The sequence below is a fragment of the Microcaecilia unicolor genome, chromosome 2 (genome assembly GCF_901765095.1).
Source record: "Microcaecilia unicolor chromosome 2, aMicUni1.1, whole genome shotgun sequence".
Taxonomy (NCBI): domain Eukaryota; kingdom Metazoa; phylum Chordata; class Amphibia; order Gymnophiona; family Siphonopidae; genus Microcaecilia; species Microcaecilia unicolor.
Genome location: NC_044032.1, coordinates 575,485,052 through 575,508,633, shown reverse-complemented (window position 1 = coordinate 575,508,633; position 23,582 = coordinate 575,485,052). Strand labels below are relative to the sequence as shown.

Below are 23,582 nucleotides of genomic sequence, written 5' to 3'. Positions count from 1 at the left end.
TCCTTTGATAGATTTATACTTTCAAAAATGTATAGAAATGTACTACAGTACAAGAGTAAATAAATGAGTCTAAAATTATTTTGTTCTTTAAAAAAAACATAGGATTTTGACTTTTCAAAATGTGGATCCATTCATTTCTTTTTCTACTTTTAAGATGATAAAATATAGCAAACTTCTAATCACATAAAAGATATCCATGCATTTATAAGTTTCACCCTTAGCCACAGCTACTTTCATAATGAGCTAAAGGTGGACTAAATGAATCAAACATGAGATGTTTCTCAGCCTGTGAGGTTACGTAAAGCATTACAGAGCTCATATGCAGCTCACAGGTCACAAACCAGAGAAGACATTAATCATGGAGAGCTGACAAGGGCTTGATCTTGATACATATGGATATCCTTAGCTTTGGCTCTGATCTGTACTCTGTCTTGAAATTATGAAATGAAATATTTTACTTATACAAACCATTCTCTGTTTATTAGAACGTCATTCTGTTCAAGGTTTGCAGTGAACTGGACCTTATTTAAATTGATTGCTTTGTGAGCATGTTGGATTTGGAGGACATGTGGGGTCATTGAGGAGCCAACTCTTTTGGTGCTTGAGCATCCCCAGTATTATACAAATTCCTTGACCCCAAATCATTTTGAAAAGTTGGCTCCCATGAGCAGTGTAAACGTCAGCTATATAGCACTAACTGTGAATAGGCAGAATGTTATTTCATTTATTCGGTTTTGAGTTTGTAAACCAGAAGACTGAGAAGGCAGACAAATGAAACTGTTGCAGGTTGTAATATCTTATACTGGACCAGGAAATAAAGAACCGAACATAAAAATCTAGGAAAGGTGGTGCATGCATGGAATACCATCCCAGGGGAGGTTTTGAAGACAAAAATGGTGAACGTATAGGATAAATACAGAGGATCTCTATATAGAAAAAGGATGGAATCCAATTAAAGTAACACTTAAGTGACTTCATAACTTGAGTGAGCTTTGATGGCAGCTCCTGAGGTTGGAAAGTAAGACCAATGCTAAACAGACTTGTACAGTATAATTCCCGTAAATGGCAAAGACAGATCAGGAACGAGGCTGGAGCAGGATTCGATGGCAACTCCAGTAGCTGAGAAGTAAGACCGGTGCCGGGCAGACTTCTATGGTCTGTGCCCCAAAATTGACAGGGAGAGATCACGAAGGCCAGTGTTTAATAATGAAAAAGTGGAACCTGTGCAGAGTGCCAGATTCAACTCTGACTACTAGATGGGCTGAAGATAGGTCCCGAAGTGGTGAACTGGATTAGGAACTGGTTGACGGACAGACGACAGAGGGTGGTGGTAAATAGAGTTCGCTCGGAGGAGGGAAAGGTGAGTAGTGGAGTGCCTCAGGGATCGGTGCTGGGGCCGATTCTGTTCAATATATTTGTGAGTGACATTGCCGAAGGGTTAGAAGGTAAAGTTTGCCTATTTGCAGATGATACTAAGATTTGCAACAGAGTGGACACCCGGGAGGGAGTGGAAAGCATGAAAAGGGATCTGAGGAAGCTAGAAGAATGGTCTAAGGTTTGGCAAGTAAAATTCAATGCGAAGAAATGCAAAGTGATGCATTTAGGGAGTTGAAACCCACGAGAGACTTATGTGTTAGGCAGTGAGAGTCTGATAGGTACTGAGGGGGAGAGGGATCTTGGGGTGATAGTATCCGAGGATCTGAAGGCGACGAAACAGTGTGACAAGGCGGTGGCCGTAGCGAGAAGGTTGCTAGGCTGTATAGAGAGAGGTGTGATCAGCAGAAGAAAGGAAGTGTTGATGCCTCTGTACAAGTCGTTGGTGAGGCCCCACCTGGAGTATTGTGTTCAGTTTTGGAGGCCGTACCTTGCGAAGGATGTTAAAAAAATGGAAGCGGTGCAAAGAAAAGCTACAAGAATGGTATGGGATTTGCGTTCCAAGACGTATGAGCAAAGACTTGCTGACCTGAACATGTATACCCTGGAGGAAAGGAGGAACAGGGGTGATATGATACAGACGTTCAAATACTTGAAAGGTATTAATCCGCAAAAAACTTTTCCAGAGATGGGAAGGCGGTAGAACGAGAGGACATGAAATGAGATTGAAGGGGGGCAGACTCAAAAAAGATGTCAGGAAGTATTTTTTCACGGAGAGGGTGGTGGATGCTTGGAATGCCCTCCCGCGGGAGGTGGTGGAGATGAAAACGGTAACGGAATTCAAACATGCATGGGATATGCATAAAGGAATCCTGTGCAGTAGAAATGGATCCTCAGAAGCTTAGCTGAAATTGGATGGCGGAGCAGGTGGGGGAAGAGAGGTTGGTGGTTGGGAGGCGAGGATAGTGGAGGGCAGACTTATACGGTCTGTGCCAGAGCCGGTGATGGGAGGCAGGACTGGTGGTTGGGAGGCGGGAAATACTGCTGGGCAGACTTGTACGGTCTGTGCCCTGAAAAAGGCAGGTACAAATCAAGGTAAGGTATACACATATGAGTTTAACTTGTTGGGCAGACTGGATGGACCATGCAGGTCTTTTTCTGCCATCATCTACTATGTTACTATGTTACTATGTTGTTGGGTAGATTGGATGGACCGTTCAGGTCTTTTATCTGCTGATATTTACTATGTTACTATGTTCTAATAACAATTCCTATTACAGACTATGCTACAAACTCCACTACACCGGAACCGACAACTTTTTTGTAACAAACAGTAGTGGATCTTTCCTTTAAATACAATACCCTCACAGGGTTTAAATTCTATGACAGAATGACATCATTTCTTTTAAAATAACTCAAGTTATTAAAAGATTTTTGAGGGGTAATGATGGATATTCTGATGGTTTTAAGGTAACGAGGAAACATTAGTGTTTCTTTTAAGAATTTACAAAGAGCATAGCACTACATATAAGAATTGTACAGCGCTGCGTAACCCTGGTAGCGCTCTAGAAATGTTAAGTAGTAGTAGTAGTAACTAGTATGACTCGGCTGCATTAAAATAATAGAATTAAAAACATTTAACTTTTGCAAAAGTTGATATTAAGTTATATTTTATTTATTTATTTGCTGCACTTGTATCTCACATTTTCCCACCTATTTGCAGGCTCAATGTGGCTTACAAAATGTTATAGCAACATGTACTCATTGTAGGATAAGAATTTCAAAATATAGATACAGATGGGTACATATATATAATTGTGATATATTGTAAAGATAGCTGTGACTGGAGGGATGCAACAACAATCACTGATTAATGATGGGTTCAAATGATGTCATTTCTTTTAAAACCCAGCATGCCATGTTTGAGCTTTTAGGAACCACTAAATATCAACTATTAGGGTGTGGAAAAATTCACTTGAACAATATATAATACCAATGATGAATAGAGGAGTGGCCTAGTGGTTAGGGTGGTGGACTGTGGTCCTGGGGAACTTGAAGAACTGAGTTCAATTTTTGCACATACCCACAGCAGGAATATTCTTCTCTCGTTCCAGCGGTGGTTCTGTGCTCTCCGTGCTCCACAGATAATGAGCCATTCTGCTTGGGAATGCTCCTCCCTTATTGTCACGTAGTTTCCGCTGATTGGTCCGTCTTAAGTTGCCTAGTGTTGCCTGGGAACGGTGTTGTGATGGTCCTTTGTGTTTCAGAATGTTGAGGGTGTTTTTTTCTGATTGGTCCATCATGCAAGGGCGGGGCAGAGAGACATGGTCAGTGTTGTGGCTTCACCACCATGAATCCATGAACCCTTCAGGGAGTGACTGAGTGACTTCAGAACGTTGTCTTCAGAACGTTGAGAGTGAGTTTTATTATAGTAGATCTTAATAGGAATAAATAACTCATTTGTAAAACTCCTGGGTGCATCAAAGAAACTGCCTCTGCCTCTCTGGAGACATCCAGGAAAACACCACACTTAGGGGTCCTTTTACTAAGACACACTAACAGACTTATCGCGTGCTAAATGATAAGATGCCCATTATATTCCTGTCGACATCTTATCATTTAGTGTGCGCTAATCATTTGTGCGCCCTAAATCTGTTAGTGCGCCTTAGTAAAAGGACCCCTTAATATGCCATTCCTCATCTTAACACAATGCTAAAGATGCCACCAAAGTAGCCCAGACAGCTGACTCAGAATCAGATCTTTCTAAAATTCCCGATATATCCAAAATATCTATCTCTGGGGCAATTTCTCCTTGCATGGAGGAGTCTGTTTTTCATTGTTTGAGGTAAATAACAAGTGAATGGTGGTAAATTCTCCAGAGGCACATCCAAGACTTCCTTGAGATACCTCCTTCACTTATCTTCTGGAGAAACATTAAACACATGAGGACAATTCAAAAAATGTAATTCTCCAAATTTTCATCTTTAGTTCACAAGTTGGTAACATCCTTAATAACAGCTGATTGTACCGTTGGTCAGGATGTCAGTTTTCTCCAGTATATCAACCTGCTTTATCAGCTGGGCAAAGTCTTTAGACTCCTTCTCAACCTTCAATTCTAGTTTCTAGCAAAGACTTGAGGGATCAAAGCCCAGATCTACAGTCACTTCCCAGATAGTGTTCAGTTATCGCAGCTTGGTACATTGAAAGAAATGTAGGCAGTACACGTTTTCCAGTAGCAGAAACCACCGACCCTTTTCCAGCAGCTCTGAGGATCTGTAATATTGCCGACTCTTCTCCACACTCAGTTTCCATCTTCTGCTCACCACTAACTTCCATTGGTATCGCTGACTTCTATACAGTGTTCTCATTGCCAACAGCGGCCTCCTCAAAAGTCAACAACAGAGATGCTATGGGAACTGAGGCCAGTGGGAGACTGTGCAGCAGCATAGGAGACAGTGGTCTTGGGTCTGGACTCAGAGTAACATCATGTCCTTGCATGCCATCAAGAACTCACGCCTGTTGCAGCATCTCACATAGGCATCTCATGGAGCCCATAACTTGAGTCCTTGCTCGGATAACAAACACTTCCATTGGGCCAGGCTGAAGTGAAGCAACCAGCTGAGAGGGTCATGCCAGTACTTTACCCTTGCATTTGCCCATGGAATCGCAGACCAAAACAAAATCAGGTAAAGCATGGCAGTATGTTAGCATGTGTCCCTCATCTCGGAGTCTCTTGGGGAAGGGGGTATACTTTAAAGCATTTATCCAGGTAACAGCAACTGATACCTGGAGAAATATCGTTGACAGAGATATTCAGTGCTGCTAAATATCTGTACAGATTGTCTCAGTACTATCCAGATAGTACCAGGGCAGTCCGGGGGCAGAGTCAGGGAGGAGTCACGCTTTATCCGGATAGGGGCCATTTTCACTGCCCTTATCTGAATAAGTATTTGCAGTACTTGGGATAGACAGCAAAGCTGTCATATGTGCTATCCGGATAGTGGATGAATATTGCTGATATCTGGCTATTGCAGGTAGCTCACCACTCTGTCTGGATATTCAGAGGCAGCCACTATCCAGAGAGTACTACTACTACTACTACTATTTAACATTTCTAGAGCGCTACAAAGTGTACGCAGCGCTGTACAAACACAGAAGAAAGACAGTCCCTGCTCAAAGAGCTTACAATCTAATAGACAAAAAGTAAAGCATTTAAATTTAAAATATTTAAGAGTACCACTGACTATCCGGATTTTTTGCGCTGGGAATTTATTTTTAAAATGCTGACCATCAGAGGCTTAATATTGGGGGTTATTTTTTTTCAAATGAAAAGCTTAGGGTATGGCAGAGATATTAATTAGAAGTATCATTTGCAGAAATCTAGGTTTGAAATAGTACCTGATGCTGCACTGCAAAACATTGCCCAGTATCAGAACAGGACCAGGTTTCTTGGGAAGCCAGAGAAACATGTACTGTCTAAAGATAAGCCAGTTGATATTCAAAGAATTTTAAGTGGGCAGGAAAAGCTGACCTCTAGCAATAGTACCGTGAGACTACTACTAGAGTCACGGCCACCATTTTAGAGCAGCAGCTGCTAGGGGCAGGGGTAAGTGGGGCTTGCTCCTGCCCTGATGTCCCCCACGACCACCAGGGAGCTAAAGGTAGGCCTGGAGGGGCCTACTTAGACATAGGTAGGGGGATAGGAATTGAGGGCGGGTTCTGTATCGGTGGTGGGGACCGGAGGGGAGGGAGTTTGTAGTGCTGGTGGGGCCATCTTAATAATGGCTTGTGGACTTTTCTTTTAGGAAATTATCCAAACCTTTTTAAAACCCTGCTAAGCTAACTGCTTTTACCACATTCTCTAGCAATGAATTCCACAGTTTAATTAGTCACCGAGTGAAGAAATATTTTCTCTGATTCATTTTGAATTTACTACTTAGTAGCTTCTTTGTGTGCCCCCCTAGTCCTAGTATTTTTGGAAAGAGTAAACAAGTGATTCACATCTACCTGTTCCACTCCACTCAGTATTTTATATACCTCTATCATATCTCCCCTCAGCCATCTCTTCTCCAAGCTGAAGAGCCCTAGCCTTTTTAGCCTTTTCTCATAGGAAAGTCGTCCCATCCCCTGTATCATTTTCATTACCCTTCTCTGTACCTTTTCTAATTCCACTATATCTTTTATGAGATGCATTGACCAGAACTCCATACAGTATTTGAAGTGTGGTCGCACCATGGACCGATACAAAGACATTATAACATTCTCAGTTTTGTTTTCCATTCCTTTCCTAATAATTCCTAACATTCTATTTGCTTTCTTAGCCACCGCTGCACATTGAGCACAGGGTTTCAACATATCAACGCTAACACCTAGATCCTTTTCCTGGGCGTTAATTCCTAATGTGGAACCTTGCATCATGCAGTTATAGTTTGGGTTCCTCTTTCCCACATGCATCACTTTGCACTTGCTCACATTAAAAGTCATCTGCTATCTGGATGCCCAGTCTCCCAGTATCGTAAGGTTTTTTGATAATGTTCTCTTCTGTTCTTTTTATGCTCTCTGCTTTTTATCTCAGTTTTCATTACAGTTTTTATTTCAGTTCTCATTTTTTGCTGTCTAATACTTTCTAAGGCAGTTTCTGGAAGACTGCATAAAATTTGTATCTCACTAGTACATGTCACTGTCACTATTCACAGTATCCACTTGACAGCAGGTACTCCGTACACTATTTGGTTTATGTCATTTCAAATTCCAGTATTTATTGCCCATATGGTTTTTCATTTTTCTAAGGGAAGATATTATGTCCAGCTTTAACTTTGGAATAAGCGTGTTGTTTTTGCTTTACATATCATTATGCATTGATCACGCAATAGGGCACAGTGTCTTGCATTTGCATCAGTAATTGGGGGATTTTGGCGCCTTTTAAACTGATGCTACCCGGGTGGTTTTGTTCTTTGTTGATTATGTGCAACTTTGGAGTGATCTTACTCAGATTGGTAAATGCTGACATGATTGTTTCTTGCATTTCCTCTGCTATTAATTCATTTTTCTTCTTTTTCAATTTGGCTTGTAAGTCTTTTTGTGGCACTTTTTAGCTTCAGCATTCCACTGCTTCTGGAGTTCTAAGTCAAAGCCACTTTCTTCCATGTTTTCCGTTTATACCTGCTGTTTATTTAGCTCCGTGCTGCATTTTTCCTTTGGCATAAGATGGCTTCTAAATACCTATTTTGAGCCTGCGCCTACAGTTTTTAACTAAAAGAACCCCCCCAGGTTTGGCTTGGGGGGGGGGGGGGGAATACCATTTTCTGAGCCAGCCAGCTATTGGGAGCAAAGGTTAAGAGTGATGGGGGATAGGGAGAATGGGTAGGTGAGATAGAGGAGAGTAGGAATTTTCCACAACAATATCTATGGGTGCTGTTTTTTTGGTTCTTCGGGATTGCATGGGGTGGGTGGTGTGCAGCGGAGTAATGGGTTCGCAGCCAACCGTTTGTACCATCATCGCAGGCTTCTGGTGGTTTTGTAGTATCCAGACTATGGGCACTGTGCACCGGTGCATGTCTCATGACCACCAAAAATGATATGAGGTAGGACCCAGGATGGAGGAGGGGGTGGGGAAGGAGTGGCCTTTGCAGGTGGGGCTTGTGCCCAGGGGATGGGTTATAGATGAGGGTGGGGTTTGTAACTGGGGGAGTTTGAGCTTCAACTGGGGCTATTGGGGTGAGAGAATTGGAGAATAAAACTGTCATGGGGTGTCAGGTTAAGGGAATTAGAGGATGAAACTGGACCAATCCCTGTATAAGGAGGGATATGTGTGATTGGCCACTGATGGAAGGAGGATAGAGGGCTAGATGTACCATTGGTCTGACCTAATATGGCTATTCTTATGTTCTTATGATCAGGTGCACCACCGCGGCAGCTACATCACAATGTATTTATTTACTTATTTGTGATGGGTCTGCAATGCATTACCTGCAGTGGCAGATAACACAGGTGCTCCCTTGCCACAGTATCTGGCACTGCATGTAACATCGTGCTTCTGCTGAGGTAGATCTCTGCTCTACGTGGTAAATCCAGGCAGATGCTGTGCACACCTGCTACATTTACTGCACAGGCTTCACACTTACCACACATTCATTTTTGCATTAAATGTATGTATTATGTGCAAAACTTACCACAGTTTAGTAAGAAGACTCCCAAAATGGCTGGGACTGAAAAGGTTTTAGGTTGCTGTTACTGAGAGAACACTGGAAGGAGGCTGTGGATGCAGCATATATATTTAGAAAGAAATAGTGAGAATCGTAGCGCACTTTATAACACCAAAATAAAAAGTGTTATAATTTTATTTCGGTGATATAAACTGCATTTCTTTTTTCTTTTTGTTCCTTGGTATGCAAGCTCTTAGTGACTTCTTTGTTTTTATCAAAATATATATTTATATTGACATCATGCTGGAGTCAGAGGTATTAGGTTGGGGTTACCAAGCCCTCATGGTGTTTTTGCTGCAGCGGGAGGTTTGGTGTTTTGGGCCACCAAATCCCTCTTGGGTTTTTGTTGTTGTTGTTGAAGTGTGTTAGGGGCTGCTGAGCCCAATATGCTATTTTTGTGGCAAAGGGAGGTGCAGTGTTGATGGTGTTGAGCCCCTCTTGTTGTCTGGCACATTTATTGAATCCCATACTGTAAAATGTCACCACACACCACTTAATACACTCTTAGTGTAGTGAACAAGAACTGTTTGTGAAACACTACTGCACAATTATTCTACAAACCCTGAAGCTGCTATATTTGTTTTGCGTTAAAGTGTTAATATGCAGTAGCCCGTGTTTTTCTTTCAGAGCCAGTCGAAGAGTGTATTTGATGCTACAGACAAACCTTCAACCAAATGAAACTCCACCCCCAGAGGCAGCTCAAGGCCTTTATTTTTCCAGTTCACCATCACCCCTTCCCTACTCCCCAAAGTGTCCACATCATCCATTCCCTACTCCCTCAAGTGTCCAGTCTTTCCTCTTATCTGCCCCCTGATGTGTCTGCATTTACCCTTCCCTTCCTTACCCCCCTCCTGGGTGGCACAATTTGATGGGTGGCAGTGGTGCGATAGTGCCATGCTAGTGCCACTCCCAAATTATGCTGCCCTAGGTGGATGCCCAGTCTGTTTAATGGTTAGGCCAGCCCTGTTTTCTTTCTGTAACAACACAACTGACTTACTATTCTTATAAGACCATATGGCTAAGCCATATGGTCTTTATCCGCCTGCATGTTTCTATGTTTCTATCATAGGATCTCTAAGGGAGTGATGGGGGAGCAGATGACATGGATGGGCAGACTGGATAGTTCATGTGGTTTTTATCTGCCAACATTTTTCTCTGTTTCTATGTACAGTTAATAAATCATACCTGCACTGAAGTTTTACTGGTTTTCTGGTAGAGTGTGCCACATACCATTTTTCACAGATATTGGTTTCTTATACACAGCACAATCCGTGAACACTGCACTCTGAAAGGAACCTGGGGCCTGTGTTGGGGGGGGGGGGGAGATTTAGAGACACTGCCTGACCCCCTTAGAGATGAAAATCAAATTTTTACCAAATTCCCACATGGGCTAATGAGACAGAAGGGCAAATATGATACTGTTTCTGCCAGCTATCCCACTTCTTTGATGGTGAATACTTTCCTTTAGCAAAGGGGGACGCTACAGTAGCAAAAGTCCACCCAGGATCCTATGTGTCAGTGTGTGCCCCCAGTATTCTGTGTGTTTCCAATACAACAGTAAGTCCACATCAGAGGAAGGGATAGGGCTTGGTACTACTGGGCAGTAGTCACAGTAGAGGCCCAGAGGGAGGGAAACACCCATTTCTCTGTAACCCCATCCACTGATTATGTGACCCCACATTTTGTAAATCACTAGATTTGTGAGATGTTCAGATTTAGCTTACACATTTTAATTATTAGTTCAGGGCAAATACATTCAGATACAGTATGGTGCAATGGCTTCTCCATAAACTGTTGAAGAAGAGATTTAAAGACCTATACTAATTATGGATACCCTAGAAAGGGGGAAGGAGAATGGAGATATGACATTAAAGATATAAATAATGCACAAAAAGCAAGGATGTTGCCATGGAAATGGAGTTATAGAATAAGAGACCATACTACAAGGGTCAAATATTACTCAGGAATAACACAATAATGTATTTCTTCTTCCAACAGGTGCTGGATGCATAAAATTACCTCATAATATAAGTGGTGAAGACCAAAACAGTAACAGAATTCAAGGAAGCATGATTGCAGCACAGAAGATCCTCAGATATGAGGAAATACGGGCAAATAGAATAGATAAGCCTTGCAATCCTTGTCTTTCTATGTAAATATAAATACTCTCTTCTATAGAAGCATTAAGACAACAATGGATTTGTTTCACCTGGGTATCATCATATTTCTTGGGTGCCTCAGTCATATGGTGCTCAATATTCAGCCGGTGACAGACAGCACTTTTGTTGTCCGTCTCCAGCGTTAAACCTAGATATTTAATGCCAGGCCATTTTCAGTGACTGGCATTGAATATCCAGGGTGGTTTTAGCCACTAAATGTCAACCAGTTAAGCCGATATTCAGCGCTAACCAGTTAATTTTTTAGCGCTTAAAGATAGGCCTGCTATTTATGCGGCCTATTTTAACCACTGAACATAGCTGGTTAAGCGTTGAATATACACACCTAACCAGTCATGTCATGCGATATATCTGGTTAGCAGCTAGCCATTATTAACTGAGATATTTAGCAGGAGATAACTGGTTATCTCCCACTGAATATCTGCGGTTAGGCTCCAATATGCTATTTAACCGGTCAGTGGCTGTGTCTGGATGGTTAAATAGCTTTGAATATTGGGGGGGGGATGCTGTTTTATTTACTTCAGTTGTTTTATTTAGTAATTGTTATTGTTTTTCTCTTAGAATTGTAACTAACATTTTTTCTTTTGGTTTGTATTTTTTCATTTAATCTGTGCACCAAATCTATTGTAATGGCCAGTTAAAGTGTCCCTTGATATTACTGTTTTGTTTTGTTGGAATACAGGGGCTCCTGGCAAATTATGCTACAAGATGACAATGGTCTCATATTTGCTGTCTTCTAGTTTAAGTAAACAAGAGTCTCAAAGAGATCCTGTTTTCATTAAAATTATAAAGTAATCACAATATCTGAACCAATTTTATTTTGGTTTCTTTAGAGGTTTGGCCTTAGGGGTATGGTTTTATTTGATGACCTGTTAATGCAGTGGGCTGAGAAACTGGGGAGCTGTGTTCGATTCCCACTCTGGCTCCTTGTGACCCTTGGCAAGTCACTACACCTGCCATTGCCCCAGATACAAAAACTGAGATTGTAAGGCCCCCAGACACAGAAGAAGACCAATATATAATAAATCCAAAACCACTTTGGTTCTACCACAGAAAGGCCTTATATCAAATCTATGACCCTTGACCTTTGATTCTATCCCAAATCACATCACTGTCCAGAAAGGAAACTTTTTGGATTGTTGCTTAGTTAGTCATAATTACACGGTACAGAAGCAACAATAGACTGAGATGTCAAATAATTATAATGTGGTGTATTCTTATGAAGTAATTGAGGTAGAAAGTGACACAGGCCATTTCACTAACCTTAATCTGCTGGTTCATGTCCTTCAGTACTTGGTCTACTGCTCTGGTGGCATTCTTTCTCTGATTGGACCAGGGACCATTGTGATGACCTTCAATATCAATGCGTTCATAATATACTGCTGCCATATCTGTACTTCCATTTCTGGGTCCGCAAAAGAAGAAGATGATCACACATTTCTTTCATGTGTCAACTGAACCATTTAGCTATTGTTCTGCAAAACACATGTAATAGTTAAATAAAACTAATGGCAAGATGGTGACGTTTTCTGAAGGTCCTGCTATTGCTTGGAAGTGCTAGCAGGTGCAGTAGTTGACCAGTTTTCACCTTCCTAGCCTGGCACATCAGTGGGCAAGCTTACTGGGGAGCTGAGGGGAGGAACGATAAATGATATTATTGAGCAACAGCTCAGAAAGTGTAATGGTAAAATATTTTGCTAACAGAGAAAGAAATGACAAGGACATAAGAATAAGATTACTGAAACAATGCCATCAATATGAGTTAATTATTAGAGGAATAAAATCAGAGTACTTTGATTAAAACCAGTGTCTTTTTTCTAGCGAAAAAGGTACCGGTACTCAAATGCCAGGCCACCCTTCAGGGGTGGGGTGATCACTGAGAGACCCACCCCACAATAGCCAGGCCCCCTGCAACCAGTCACAGAATCTATAACAAGGCAGAATTAGTATGTAGAGCCTGAGATTTTTCATTAAAACTTGGGGACCATGGGTCAATTTTAGCAGACAATGGAATTAAGCAAATGTGCTAGCTGACAGTGTATATAAGTGAAAAACATTCAAGCATTGCTATGACAGTCTGACAGGGTGGGAGGATGGGGGTGGGTAGGAAGTATGCATGGGGACATCAAAGTATATCATTGGTATTCTAACAGGGTGGGTGTGGACAGGTGAGGGGAGGGTGATCAACAGAGACATACAGCTTTATGGTTTATAATGGGCTAGGAACCCCAGGTCCTTGTTAAGTCCTTTCTGTTGGGTGTTAAAATATTCAATCATTCTGACCTCAAAGGTCTTACGTTCTTGTATGGTTTTAAAGTTACCTTTGAGGATTCTCACTGTGAAGTCACTGGTGCAGTGTCCTGGTCCTGTGAAATGTTGCCCAACAGGCGTGGGAACCCTGCTGGCACCAGCATTGTTTATATGATGTCTATGTAAATTGAATCTTGTCTTAAGCATCTGGCCTGTTTCTCCAATATAGCATCCTTCATTACATTTTTTACACTGAATGATATATACCACATTGGAAGATGAGCAAGTGAAAGATCCCTTTATGTTGAATGTCTTTCCTTTGTGGATGACTTTGGGGTCCTGTGAAATATTTTGGCATAGTTTGCAACTGGATAAATTACAGGGAAGTGTGCCCTTCTGTTCCTTTTCAGTCTGTGAAGGAAGTTTACTTCTGATTAGCTTGTGTTTTAAATTGGGTGGCTGTCGGAAGGCCAGTACTGGTGGGGATGGGAATATCTCTTTCAGTAATTCATCCTCCTGGAGTATAGGTTGTAGATCTCTTATGATTTTCCTCAGTTTTTCCAGCTCTGGATTGTATGTCACTACAAGCGGGATTCTGTCTGTGGATTTTTTCTTTTTGTACTGTAGCAGATTCTCCCTGGGTGTTTTGAGGGAGGAGGCAATATTCTTGGAGATTATTTTGGGGTTGTAGCCCTTCTGTTTGAAGGATTCAGTCAGGGTTTTAAGGTGTCTGTCTCTGTCCCCTGGGTCAGAGCAGATACGGTGGTATCTTGTGGCTTGGCTGTAAATGATGGATCTTTTTGTATGTGAAGGATGGAAGCTGGAGTTGTGGAGATAGCTACATCTGTCTGTGGGTTTCTTGTATACAGATGTTTGTATACAGCCATCACTGATTGAGACCGTGGTGTCCAAAAAATTGACTTTTTCTGGGGAGTAGTCAATTTTGAATCTGATTGTAGGATGGTATGTATTGAATGCAGAATAAAATTGTTTCAGAGTTTCTTCACCCTCCGTCCAAATCATAAAAATGTCATCGATGTACCGGTAGTATTTTAGAGGTTTGGTCTGGTGTGTATTCAGAAATGTCTCTTCCAGCTCAGCCATAAAAAGGTTGGCATATTGGGGTGCTGTCCTGGTGCCCATCGCAGTGCCCATTATTTGCAGATAGATATCATTGTTAAAGTGGAAGTAGTTGTGAGTTAAAATGAATTGATTAATTTTGTAATAGTTTCTGGTGAGTATTGATGGTCCAGTGTGGATTTTTTTAGGAGTCTTCCACATGCAGCTATGCCATCCGCATGTGGAATGTTGCTGTATAGTGATTCTACATCCATCGTGACCAGAAGGGTGTTAGGTGGTAGTTCACAGTGAGAATCCTCAAAGGTAACTTTAAAACCATACAAGAACGTAAGACCTTTGAGGTCAGAATGATTGAATATTTTAACACCCAACAGAAAGGACTTAACAAGGACCTGGGGTTCCTAGCCCATTATAAACCATAAAGCTGTATGTCTCTGTTGATCACCCTCCCCTCACCTGTCCACACCCACCCTGTTAGAATACCAATGATATACTTTGATGTCCCCATGCATACTTCCTACCCACCCCCATCCTCCCACCCTGTCAGACTGTCATAGCAATGCTTGAATGTTTTTCACTTATATACACTGTCAGCTAGCACATTTGCTTATTTCCGATCTGACGAAGAAGGGCAACCTTCGAAAGCTAATCAAGAAATGTATTAAGTTATGTCCAATAAAAAAGGTATCATCTTATTTTCTTTTCCATGTTTTATTTTGTTTGATTTCTATTGATAACCTTAAGTGGACTAACACGGCTACCACACTCCTCTAGCAGACAATGGAAAAGGTGCTGGTACTCAGTACCCCCAAGTACCCCCTCAAAAAAAGCCCTGATTAAAACACAAATATTTGTATTGAATTTTAATGATCTAAAAACTTCAAGTTTTATCAGGCACCGATTCCCAGGCCTTTTGTTTTATTTATAGATGCTTTGACTACTAATTTGGCTGATAAAATACATATACATTGTAGAGGGTTCATGTCTTAAAGTGACCTCCAGTGCAAAGTTAACTCCAAACAGTGTAGCGTGTAAGATAATTTCATCAGGAGTTCGCATGATTGGGAGAACCACCCAATCTCTGCTATATATCATCTCACCCTAAGTTCAAAGTGGCTTTGAAGACTTGGTTTTTAAAACTTTTAATGCAGTTCGGAGCCCTGCTTTTGTCCTCTGTTCAGTGGCGTTCCTGATGCGCCCCGCTCCCCGGGTGCAGCGCCCCCCGGATGCAGCATGACACCCCCCACGAAAGAACCCCCCCCCCGGGTGCACGACGCTGGGGGGGGGTGCCGCGCGCGCCTGTCCTCCTTTCGTTCCATGCTTCTTCTCTGCCCCGGAACAGGAAGTTTCCTTTCTTTTTTTTAAAGTTCATGCAATGTTCAACTTGGTGTTTAGCTAGGTGAGAATGTGTTCCCGACTGGACTATGCAATAATGCTCCTTAGGTGTTGGATGTGGAGTTTTAAGGTTGATATTTATATGTGCTGATGCGGTCAACAACATTGCTAATTACATATGTGTTTTTAGATGCATTTTGTGCAAGCAATATCACCTACTGTGGAGGCTCCATTTCACTGCTTTTGCATATAGACATAAAGACATACGCACACACACACACACACACACACTGATGACTTAAAAATCAAAATTGTTAATTTATTAGTCACAGCAATAAACAAATGCAATATAGTGCAAACAATATTCAAGTATTTTGCATTGAGTGTCCCATGTATGATTATCTTGCAGTTGGTGAGCGGATCCGTTCTCTTAAGGCTAGAGTAGCAGACTTGGTGGAATTGAGGGAGACAGAGAGATACATAGAGGAGACCTACAGGGATGTTGTAGAGAAGTCCACCTCCAGTCTGGCAGCGCCTGTGCTGCCTTGGAGGATGGAGGTCTCCTAGAAGGAGAGCATCACCCTGGTGAAGTAGGAAGTACTCCTGTAGCCAGGACCTGCCCACCAGGAGATTGTACTATCCTCTTGCACCGGGAAGCAGGAACAGATAGGACTGGAAAAAGCAGGACTGGAACCAGGAACTGGCCAGGCACCGAACACTGGAGTAGCACAACTCTGGAAGTCTGTTGTTGACTGAAGGAGTGTAGAGCACTTCCTTATATATCCCTAGCCAGGAAGTGGGGTCATCTGTCAGCACCCCATCTAGGGCTATAAAAATGATGTGCAGCAACCAGGAAGTAAATACTCACAAGACTTATAGGCATGGCATACTGCTGGATTCTAGAGGCTTTCTGAATCAGGTGAGGGGCATGATAGCTCTTATTCTAACTTGATATTCTTTTGAAAATGCCCATCTATGGGGCTCATTTTTGAAAGAGAAAAATGTTTAAAAAGTGGCATAAATTGGCATTTGGATGTTTTGCTTGCCAAAATATTCAAATTGCTATTTTTGAAAGCCATTTTTTAAAAATGCTTTGGTGTGCCAATGGTATACTATCTCCCCCCTTCTCTATATTTCGTGGCACCAGGCAAGGATGCCCACTTTCGCCTTTATTATTCATTTTAACATTAGACCCCCTGATTAGAGATATTCAGTGGACACCAGACATACAGGTAAAAATAGGAGATAATATTTTCAAAATTGCAGCTTTTGCCGATGACTTGCTAGTTCATGTGACCCAACCCAACACCTCACTGCCTGCTCTTTTGGAATGTATGGAAGAGTATGGAAATTTTTCTGGCTTCAAATTAAATTTAGAAAAGTCTGAAGCATTACAAAGACAGGAGTGGCAAGAGGGGAATTGGCTAGAAAGGGTGCCATTAAAATGGGCAGATGAGTCTTTTCGTTATTTAGGAGTGAGACTGTCCATGGATGTAGATAAATTATACCAACTAAATATAGAGAAGCTGTTAGGGGATAGAGGTTCCTCCTTGGAGCAATGGAACCATCTGCCTTTGTCATTGATGGGCAGAATCAACTTATTTAAAATGATAATATTCCCAAGATGGCTTTACATTTTACAAGTTATGTCAATACACTTATTACGAAGAGATGTCCGGAAATTGAATAGCATATGTAGGAAATTCTTATGGGGGGGGGGGAATCAAAGATGCGATTAGAATATCTATATGATAACTGGGAACAGGGAGGATTGGGTCTCCCAAATCTTCGACGGTACAATCAAGCATGTCTACTGAGGCACCTTCGGGATTGGATACTTAATACAGAACAATTTACTCCAGTCAGTTGGGAACAGGCACTATATCGCCCTTGGCATGTAAACTTTCTAATACAGGCCCAATCACAAAGTTTACCGCCAACATGCAAGACAAGTATTCTGTTACTACCTTTAAGACAGGTCTGGCGCTTTCTTATGACAGTTTGGAATCAAAACCCAAATATTAGCAATCAGCTTCCACTCCAGGGGAATGGAGATTTTCCACCTGGACTGGAGGCTAGGTTAATTAAGAGATGGGCAGACATGGGAATCAGCCTAATGGAACACATAGTAAATGAGGAAGGAGGTTTGTATACATTTCAAGACCTAAGGCAGAGACTTTCTCTAACTAACAAAGATCACTTTACATACAGACAATTACATCACTATTGGTACAGCTTAGATCAAGAGGCATTGGGCACAAAATTAGGACAAAAACTCAGAGAATTCTTAAAAGGGGATGCACATGGTCACGTTTCCATATCTAGTTTGCACCGGGCCCTGCTGTCGCTCTGTCCGCCCCCAAACTATGGAGCACTCATAGAGGCTTGGAGCAAAGACCTGGGATATGAATTGAAGGGAGTAAATTTTGCAAAACTGATAAAAGATATCCCCAGGCAAGTTAGCGGGGCAGAGCTACAGGAGAGCCAGTATAGGATATTACATAGGGGATACATGGCACAAACACAGGCAGCAAGAGCGGGCTGTGCACCGGATGCTCAGTGTGTAAAGTGTAGACAAGGGAGAAATACACTTCTGCATGCATTTTGGAGTTGTATCAAAGTGAAAATATTCTGGAAAAGGATCCATAATTACCTTGAGACTCTCATAGGCCACAGACTAATTCCCTCGTGGAGAGGAGTGTTATTAAACAAAAGGGGGGCCTATGAGCTATCAGACAAGAACATGGATCTATTACTGGGTAAGGCATACGCAGTGGGGAAAAAATGTATACTGAGGCATTGGTTGCAAGAGGAACCACCCACCATCTGGTTTTGGAGGAATAAATTTCATGAGTTGATGTTATGGGAGGCTAGAGCGGCACGCGGCATCCCAAAGAAAAGAAAAGCCTTTATTTCAATTTGGAACAGATATTTACACAGTATCTCACATAAAGCGAGAAGCGCAGTGCTCAATAATCTGCCCCTATTATAAGAGGAGCACAGTGCCAAAAGAAGCAAGACCAATATTTTACACTCTGGTAGGAATAGCATGTGCAGAGGTAGAGCTAACCAACCATGATGTTTAGAGAACATTTTAAGTGAGTAGAGGGGGAGGGAGGTTGGGGGGAGGGGGGTATAGGAGTGGGAAGGGTAATGTTCAATGCATAATAGAGGGACATGTGTATTATTAGATAGGAGAACAATCCTTTGAAGGAGCACATTAAGAGGACCCACCAGTAAATATTGTTGGGATAATACACTGAGTAAAACACGAGTTATAAATATTGGAGTTTCATATAAAAGTTTATTGTTAATAGTTAAGCAACTGCACAGTAATTATACATGTACACATTATAGATATAGGAGAAGACAAGAAGGAAGGGATAGGGGAGAAAAGTTTGGAAAACATTGGTGATGGACATTTCAGGTTTAGTAATATGTACTAGACTTCGCTGTTATACGATTTATATTGACTGAGATGGAATTGTATACCATGTGACCTCATCAATAAAAAATTGTTGAAACATAAAATGCTTTGGTGTGCAGTTTGTCAGCAGTGCATTCAAATCACAAGGGGGCATATCCAGGGCATGCTGGAGGTGAGATTTGGGCATTCCTAAGACTGGATGTTTTTCTGCCGTAATGGAACAAAACAAAAATATCCTGTGGTACAATTTAAATGTTTTGGTCTAGACTTGTTTTTATCACAACTAAGTCAGAAAAAGGTGACCTAAATGACAAGATGACCACTGGAGGGATTAAAAAGGCATGACCCCACTCCCTTATTCCCCCAGTGATCACTGACCCCCTCCCACTCTCCATAGTTGTGAAAGAAACAGTACATACCAGCCTCTATAACAGCCTCAGATGTTATAGGCAGTCCTATTAGAGCAGCAAGCAGGTCCCTGGAGTAGCAGAGTGGTCAGTGCAGTGCACTGTAGAGAAAGGGACCCAGGCCCATAATCTACTCTAACTGTCATGCTTGTGATGGAAAGTATGAGCTCTTCAAAACCTACCAAAAATCTACTGTACCCACATATAGATGACACCTGTAGCCATAAGGACTATTGTGGTGATGTACAGTTGGGTACAGTAAGTTTTTGGTGGGTTTTGGAGGACTGACTATACAATAATAAGGAAGAAATGGTGACTGCTAGATGACTGAAAGGTAAAAGGGGCACTCAGGGAAGACAAAGCCATAGAGGAGAGATTACATGAATTCTTTGCTTCAGTTTTCACCGAAGATTTGGGAGAGATACGGGTGCCGGAAAACATATTCAAGGCTGACAAGTCTGCGAAACTGAATGAAATCTCTATAAACATGGAAAATGTAATGGCGCAATTTGACAAATTATAGAGTAGCAAATCACCTGGACTGGATGGTATTCATCCCAGAGTACTGATAGAATTGAAAAATGAACTTGCAGAGCTATTGTTAGTAATATATAATTTATCTTTAAAATCCATCATGATACCGGAAGATTGGAGGGTGGCCAATGTAACGCTGATTTTTAAAGAAAGGTTCCAGAGGTGATCGTGCAAATCATAGACCAGTGAGCCTGATGTCTCTGCTGGGCAAAATAGTAGAGATTATTATAAAAAACAAATTTTCAGAGCATATTCAAAATCATGGATTAATGAGACAAAACCAACATGGATTTTGTAAAGGGAAATCTTGCCTCACCAATCTATTATATTTCTATGAAAGGGTGAACAAATATGTAAATAAAGGTGAGCTGGTTGATATTGTGTATCTGGATTTTCAAAAGGCATTTGACAAAGTACTTCATGAAAGACTCCAAAGGAAATTGGAGAGTCATGGGATAAGAGGGAGTGTACTAATGTGGATTAAAAACTGGTTAAAAGATAGAAAACAGAAATTAGGGTTAGATGGTCAGTATTCTCAATGAAGAAGGGTAGAATAGTGGGGTTCCCCAGGGGCCTGTTCTGGGAACATTGTTTTTTTAATATATTCATAAATGATCTAGAAATGGGAGTAACTAGTGAGGTAATTAAATTTGCTGATGACACAAAGTTAGTCAAAGTCGTTAAATCGTGGGAGGATTGTGAAAAATTACAAGAGGACCTTACAAGACTGGGAGACTGGGCGTCTAAATGGCAGATGAGGTTTAATGTGAGCAAGTGCAAAGTGACGCATGTGGGAAAGAGGAACCCAAACTATAGCTACATGATGCAAGGTTCCACATTAGGAGTCACCGACCAGGAAAGGGATCTAGTTGTCATCGATGATACATTGAAACCCTCTGCTTAGTGTGCAGCGGTGGCTAATAAAGCAAATATAATGTTAGGAATTATTAAGAAAGAAATGGAAAACAAAAATGAGGGTGTTATAATGCCTTTTTATTGCTCCATTGCGTCCACATCTCAAATATTGTGTGTAGTTCTAGTCACCGCATCTCACAAAAGAAATGGAGGAATTAGAATAGGTACAGAGAAGGGCAACAAACATGATAAAGGTGATGGGGTGAGTTCTCTTTGAGGAAAGGCTAAAGCAGCTAGGGCTCTTTAGCTTGGAGAAGAGATGGCTGAGGGAAAATATGATAGAGGTCTATAAAATAATTAATGGAATTTAATAGATAGACGTGAATCAATTGTTTACTGCTTCTAAAAATACTAGGACTAGGAAGCACGCAATAAAACTACAAAGCAGTACATTTAAAATGAATCGGAGAAAATATTTCTTCACTCATCATGTAATTAAACTCTTGAATTCATTGCCAGAAAATGTGTTAAAAGTAGTTAGCTTTGCGGGGTTTGAAAAAGGTTTGGATAATTTCCTAAAAGAAAAGTCCATAAGCCATTATTAAGATGAACTTGGGAAAATCCACTGCATATTCTAGGATAAGCAGCATAAAATCTATTTTACTTTTGACCTGGATTGGCCACTGTTGGAAACAGGATGCTGGGTTTGATGGACCTTTGTTCTGTCCCAGTATTGCTTTTAGGTGAAGTCCTTTGCAATGTCCCCTAGGGTGCCCCACTGCTCTGCTGGAATGTCTGTGTGGCCAGTCTACTAAGAATGCTGGCTCCTCCTACATCTCAATGGCTTGATTTTGTGCATTTTTCACTTGGACCTTTTTTTTTAATGGTCCAAAAAGATAAACGCACTGAGCACAGCAACATCTAGAAAAAGGCTGCTTTCGAAACAAAAAGATAAACGTTTTTCATTTCCAAAAATTATTATATTGCTACTTGAATTTGAGATATTTTGGGCAAAACGTCCAAAGTCAGATTTAAACATAAATCGAAAATTCCCCTCTGCATGTCTTTATGAAATAGGCCTTTATACATAGGTGGCCTGTTATAAAATTACCCACTAAGGTTGCTAAACTATTTAATATACACCAGACAGGCGACCTTAAAGCACAAAATTATTAAACTGAGATGATGCCAAGACATTCTGTGCACAGTAAGTGGAAAAAGCCAAGGTTGCTAATATTCCAGGATGTAAGACAGACATGGCCATGTATCACAATCCCAGATAGGTCAAGAATCTTCTTTCATTCCGTCAGTCATCTGCAAAACTAGACAACAAATATTGTCAAATCCCTTAAGGCCTAAATTGAAAGGGTCACCATTTTGAAAGCTAACAGACATGGATTGTGTATGGTTGTTACTTCACAGAAAGGCAAAGGGGGGGGGGGGTCCTGATGAAAGATTATCGAAACAGTTCTGTAGAGCTCTGATAAAGAAGTGCATTGTTTTTCATTTACAGATAAGTGTACATAGACTTGATATTAATGGAGTATTTGTTTTTTGAATTTTTAGTGATAGCTTCTGTTCTACAACGTCCTATATTTAGAATTTTGTTGAGATTCAAAAGTGTTTTATTTTCTAATTTGGGCACATTTATGCACATTGGGAGTACCGATGATAGTGTGATGGTATACAGTGGTTTACCTGCTTTGTGTTAGCGGTCTCAACAGCAGCCATTCATTATAGCAGGTTAGACCTGTATTGTGACATTTACGCTGTCCCCTCTGATTGAGAGGGTGAAGGAAGGGATACTAAGGGCTCCTATATCACGAAACATTTTAGACTTTCATTGGTTACTTACCCCCCTGTTTACTAAGCCACGCTAGCAGCAGCCGTGTGCTAATGCCATGTAGCAGCCATTAGCGCAGCTTAGTAAACAAAGGGTTTAGTGTTTGGATCTCAACATTACTCATTGGGTTACCCTTTTGTTTAGGAATTTTGTTTTGGGTTTCCCTGTTTTGGTTTTTGATTTTGTTTCATTTTTTTTATCCCTATATATCTATATAATAAATTTGGAAGAACTTGGTAAAACAGAAGGTGGCAATTTACTTTTTAAAAGGATTGTGTTTTTCTGCTGTGTGCATTTTATTTCCTAGCACTTCTAATAAGAAGGAACACTAATCCACAACAGGTTTTTCTGTATAAGAAAATGAAATGAAAAGAGCTGAATGGTGTGAAGTTTGGTAAAATATTAGAGAGTATGTGGATTTGTTACAAATTTACACTTGTCCTGCTTATAGGGGATGGCACACTGGTGTTTTTCTTAAAGTTCAGCTGTGGTGAGTGATTTATTAAAATTATTCCTTAATAAGTTTCTAAAGTGTTCTTTCTTAGTAATGCATAGAGATCCGGTAATTCAGGTTTTCTTATCGACAGCTTTATATGTCAAGATTGTAAGCTCTTTGAGCAGGGACTGTCTTTCTTCTATGTTTGTGCAGCGCTGCGTACGCCTTGTAGCGCTATAGAAATGCTAAATAGTAGTAGTAGTAGTAGTAATTTGCCAGACCTCTCCTGGTGACCTCACAGCCAATCTGATTTTCAAGATATTTACAATAGTTGTGCATGAGATAATTTCACATGCATTGAAGGCTCAAGATATGGAAATGTATCTGAATATCCTGAGCACCCGCTCTTGCAAGATCTTTCATATGACAGTTGAATATCAGCACTATACATTTAGTTTTGGGTTGCCACCCTCTTTCCACCTTTTCACTATACAGATAGTTAGACTGAGACAGAACAGTGTGTTTTAAGCCTGTAAATCTGTCTTTATTAAATCTCGAAGTGCATTTCTTTAGTTTTGCACAGGTGGTGCATGTTATGTTTTAAGCTGTTATAAAAAACTGAACTTTCCCTTCTTTAGTTAACACAGATAAAGGAAATG

General features: G+C 41.0%; 1 protein-coding gene across 1 annotated transcript in view; it reads right to left on the bottom strand.

Annotated features, from left to right (window-relative positions):
* The window catches only part of ENPP6 (ectonucleotide pyrophosphatase/phosphodiesterase 6), a 112,529-nt gene that overhangs the window by 33,040 nt on the left and 55,907 nt on the right, over positions 1 to 23,582 (bottom strand). The window contains exon 4 of the mRNA XM_030191509.1: positions 12,020 to 12,161. Within this exon, the coding sequence (XP_030047369.1) occupies positions 12,020 to 12,161 (142 nt within the window). The remainder of the gene's footprint in view (positions 1 to 12,019; positions 12,162 to 23,582) is intronic.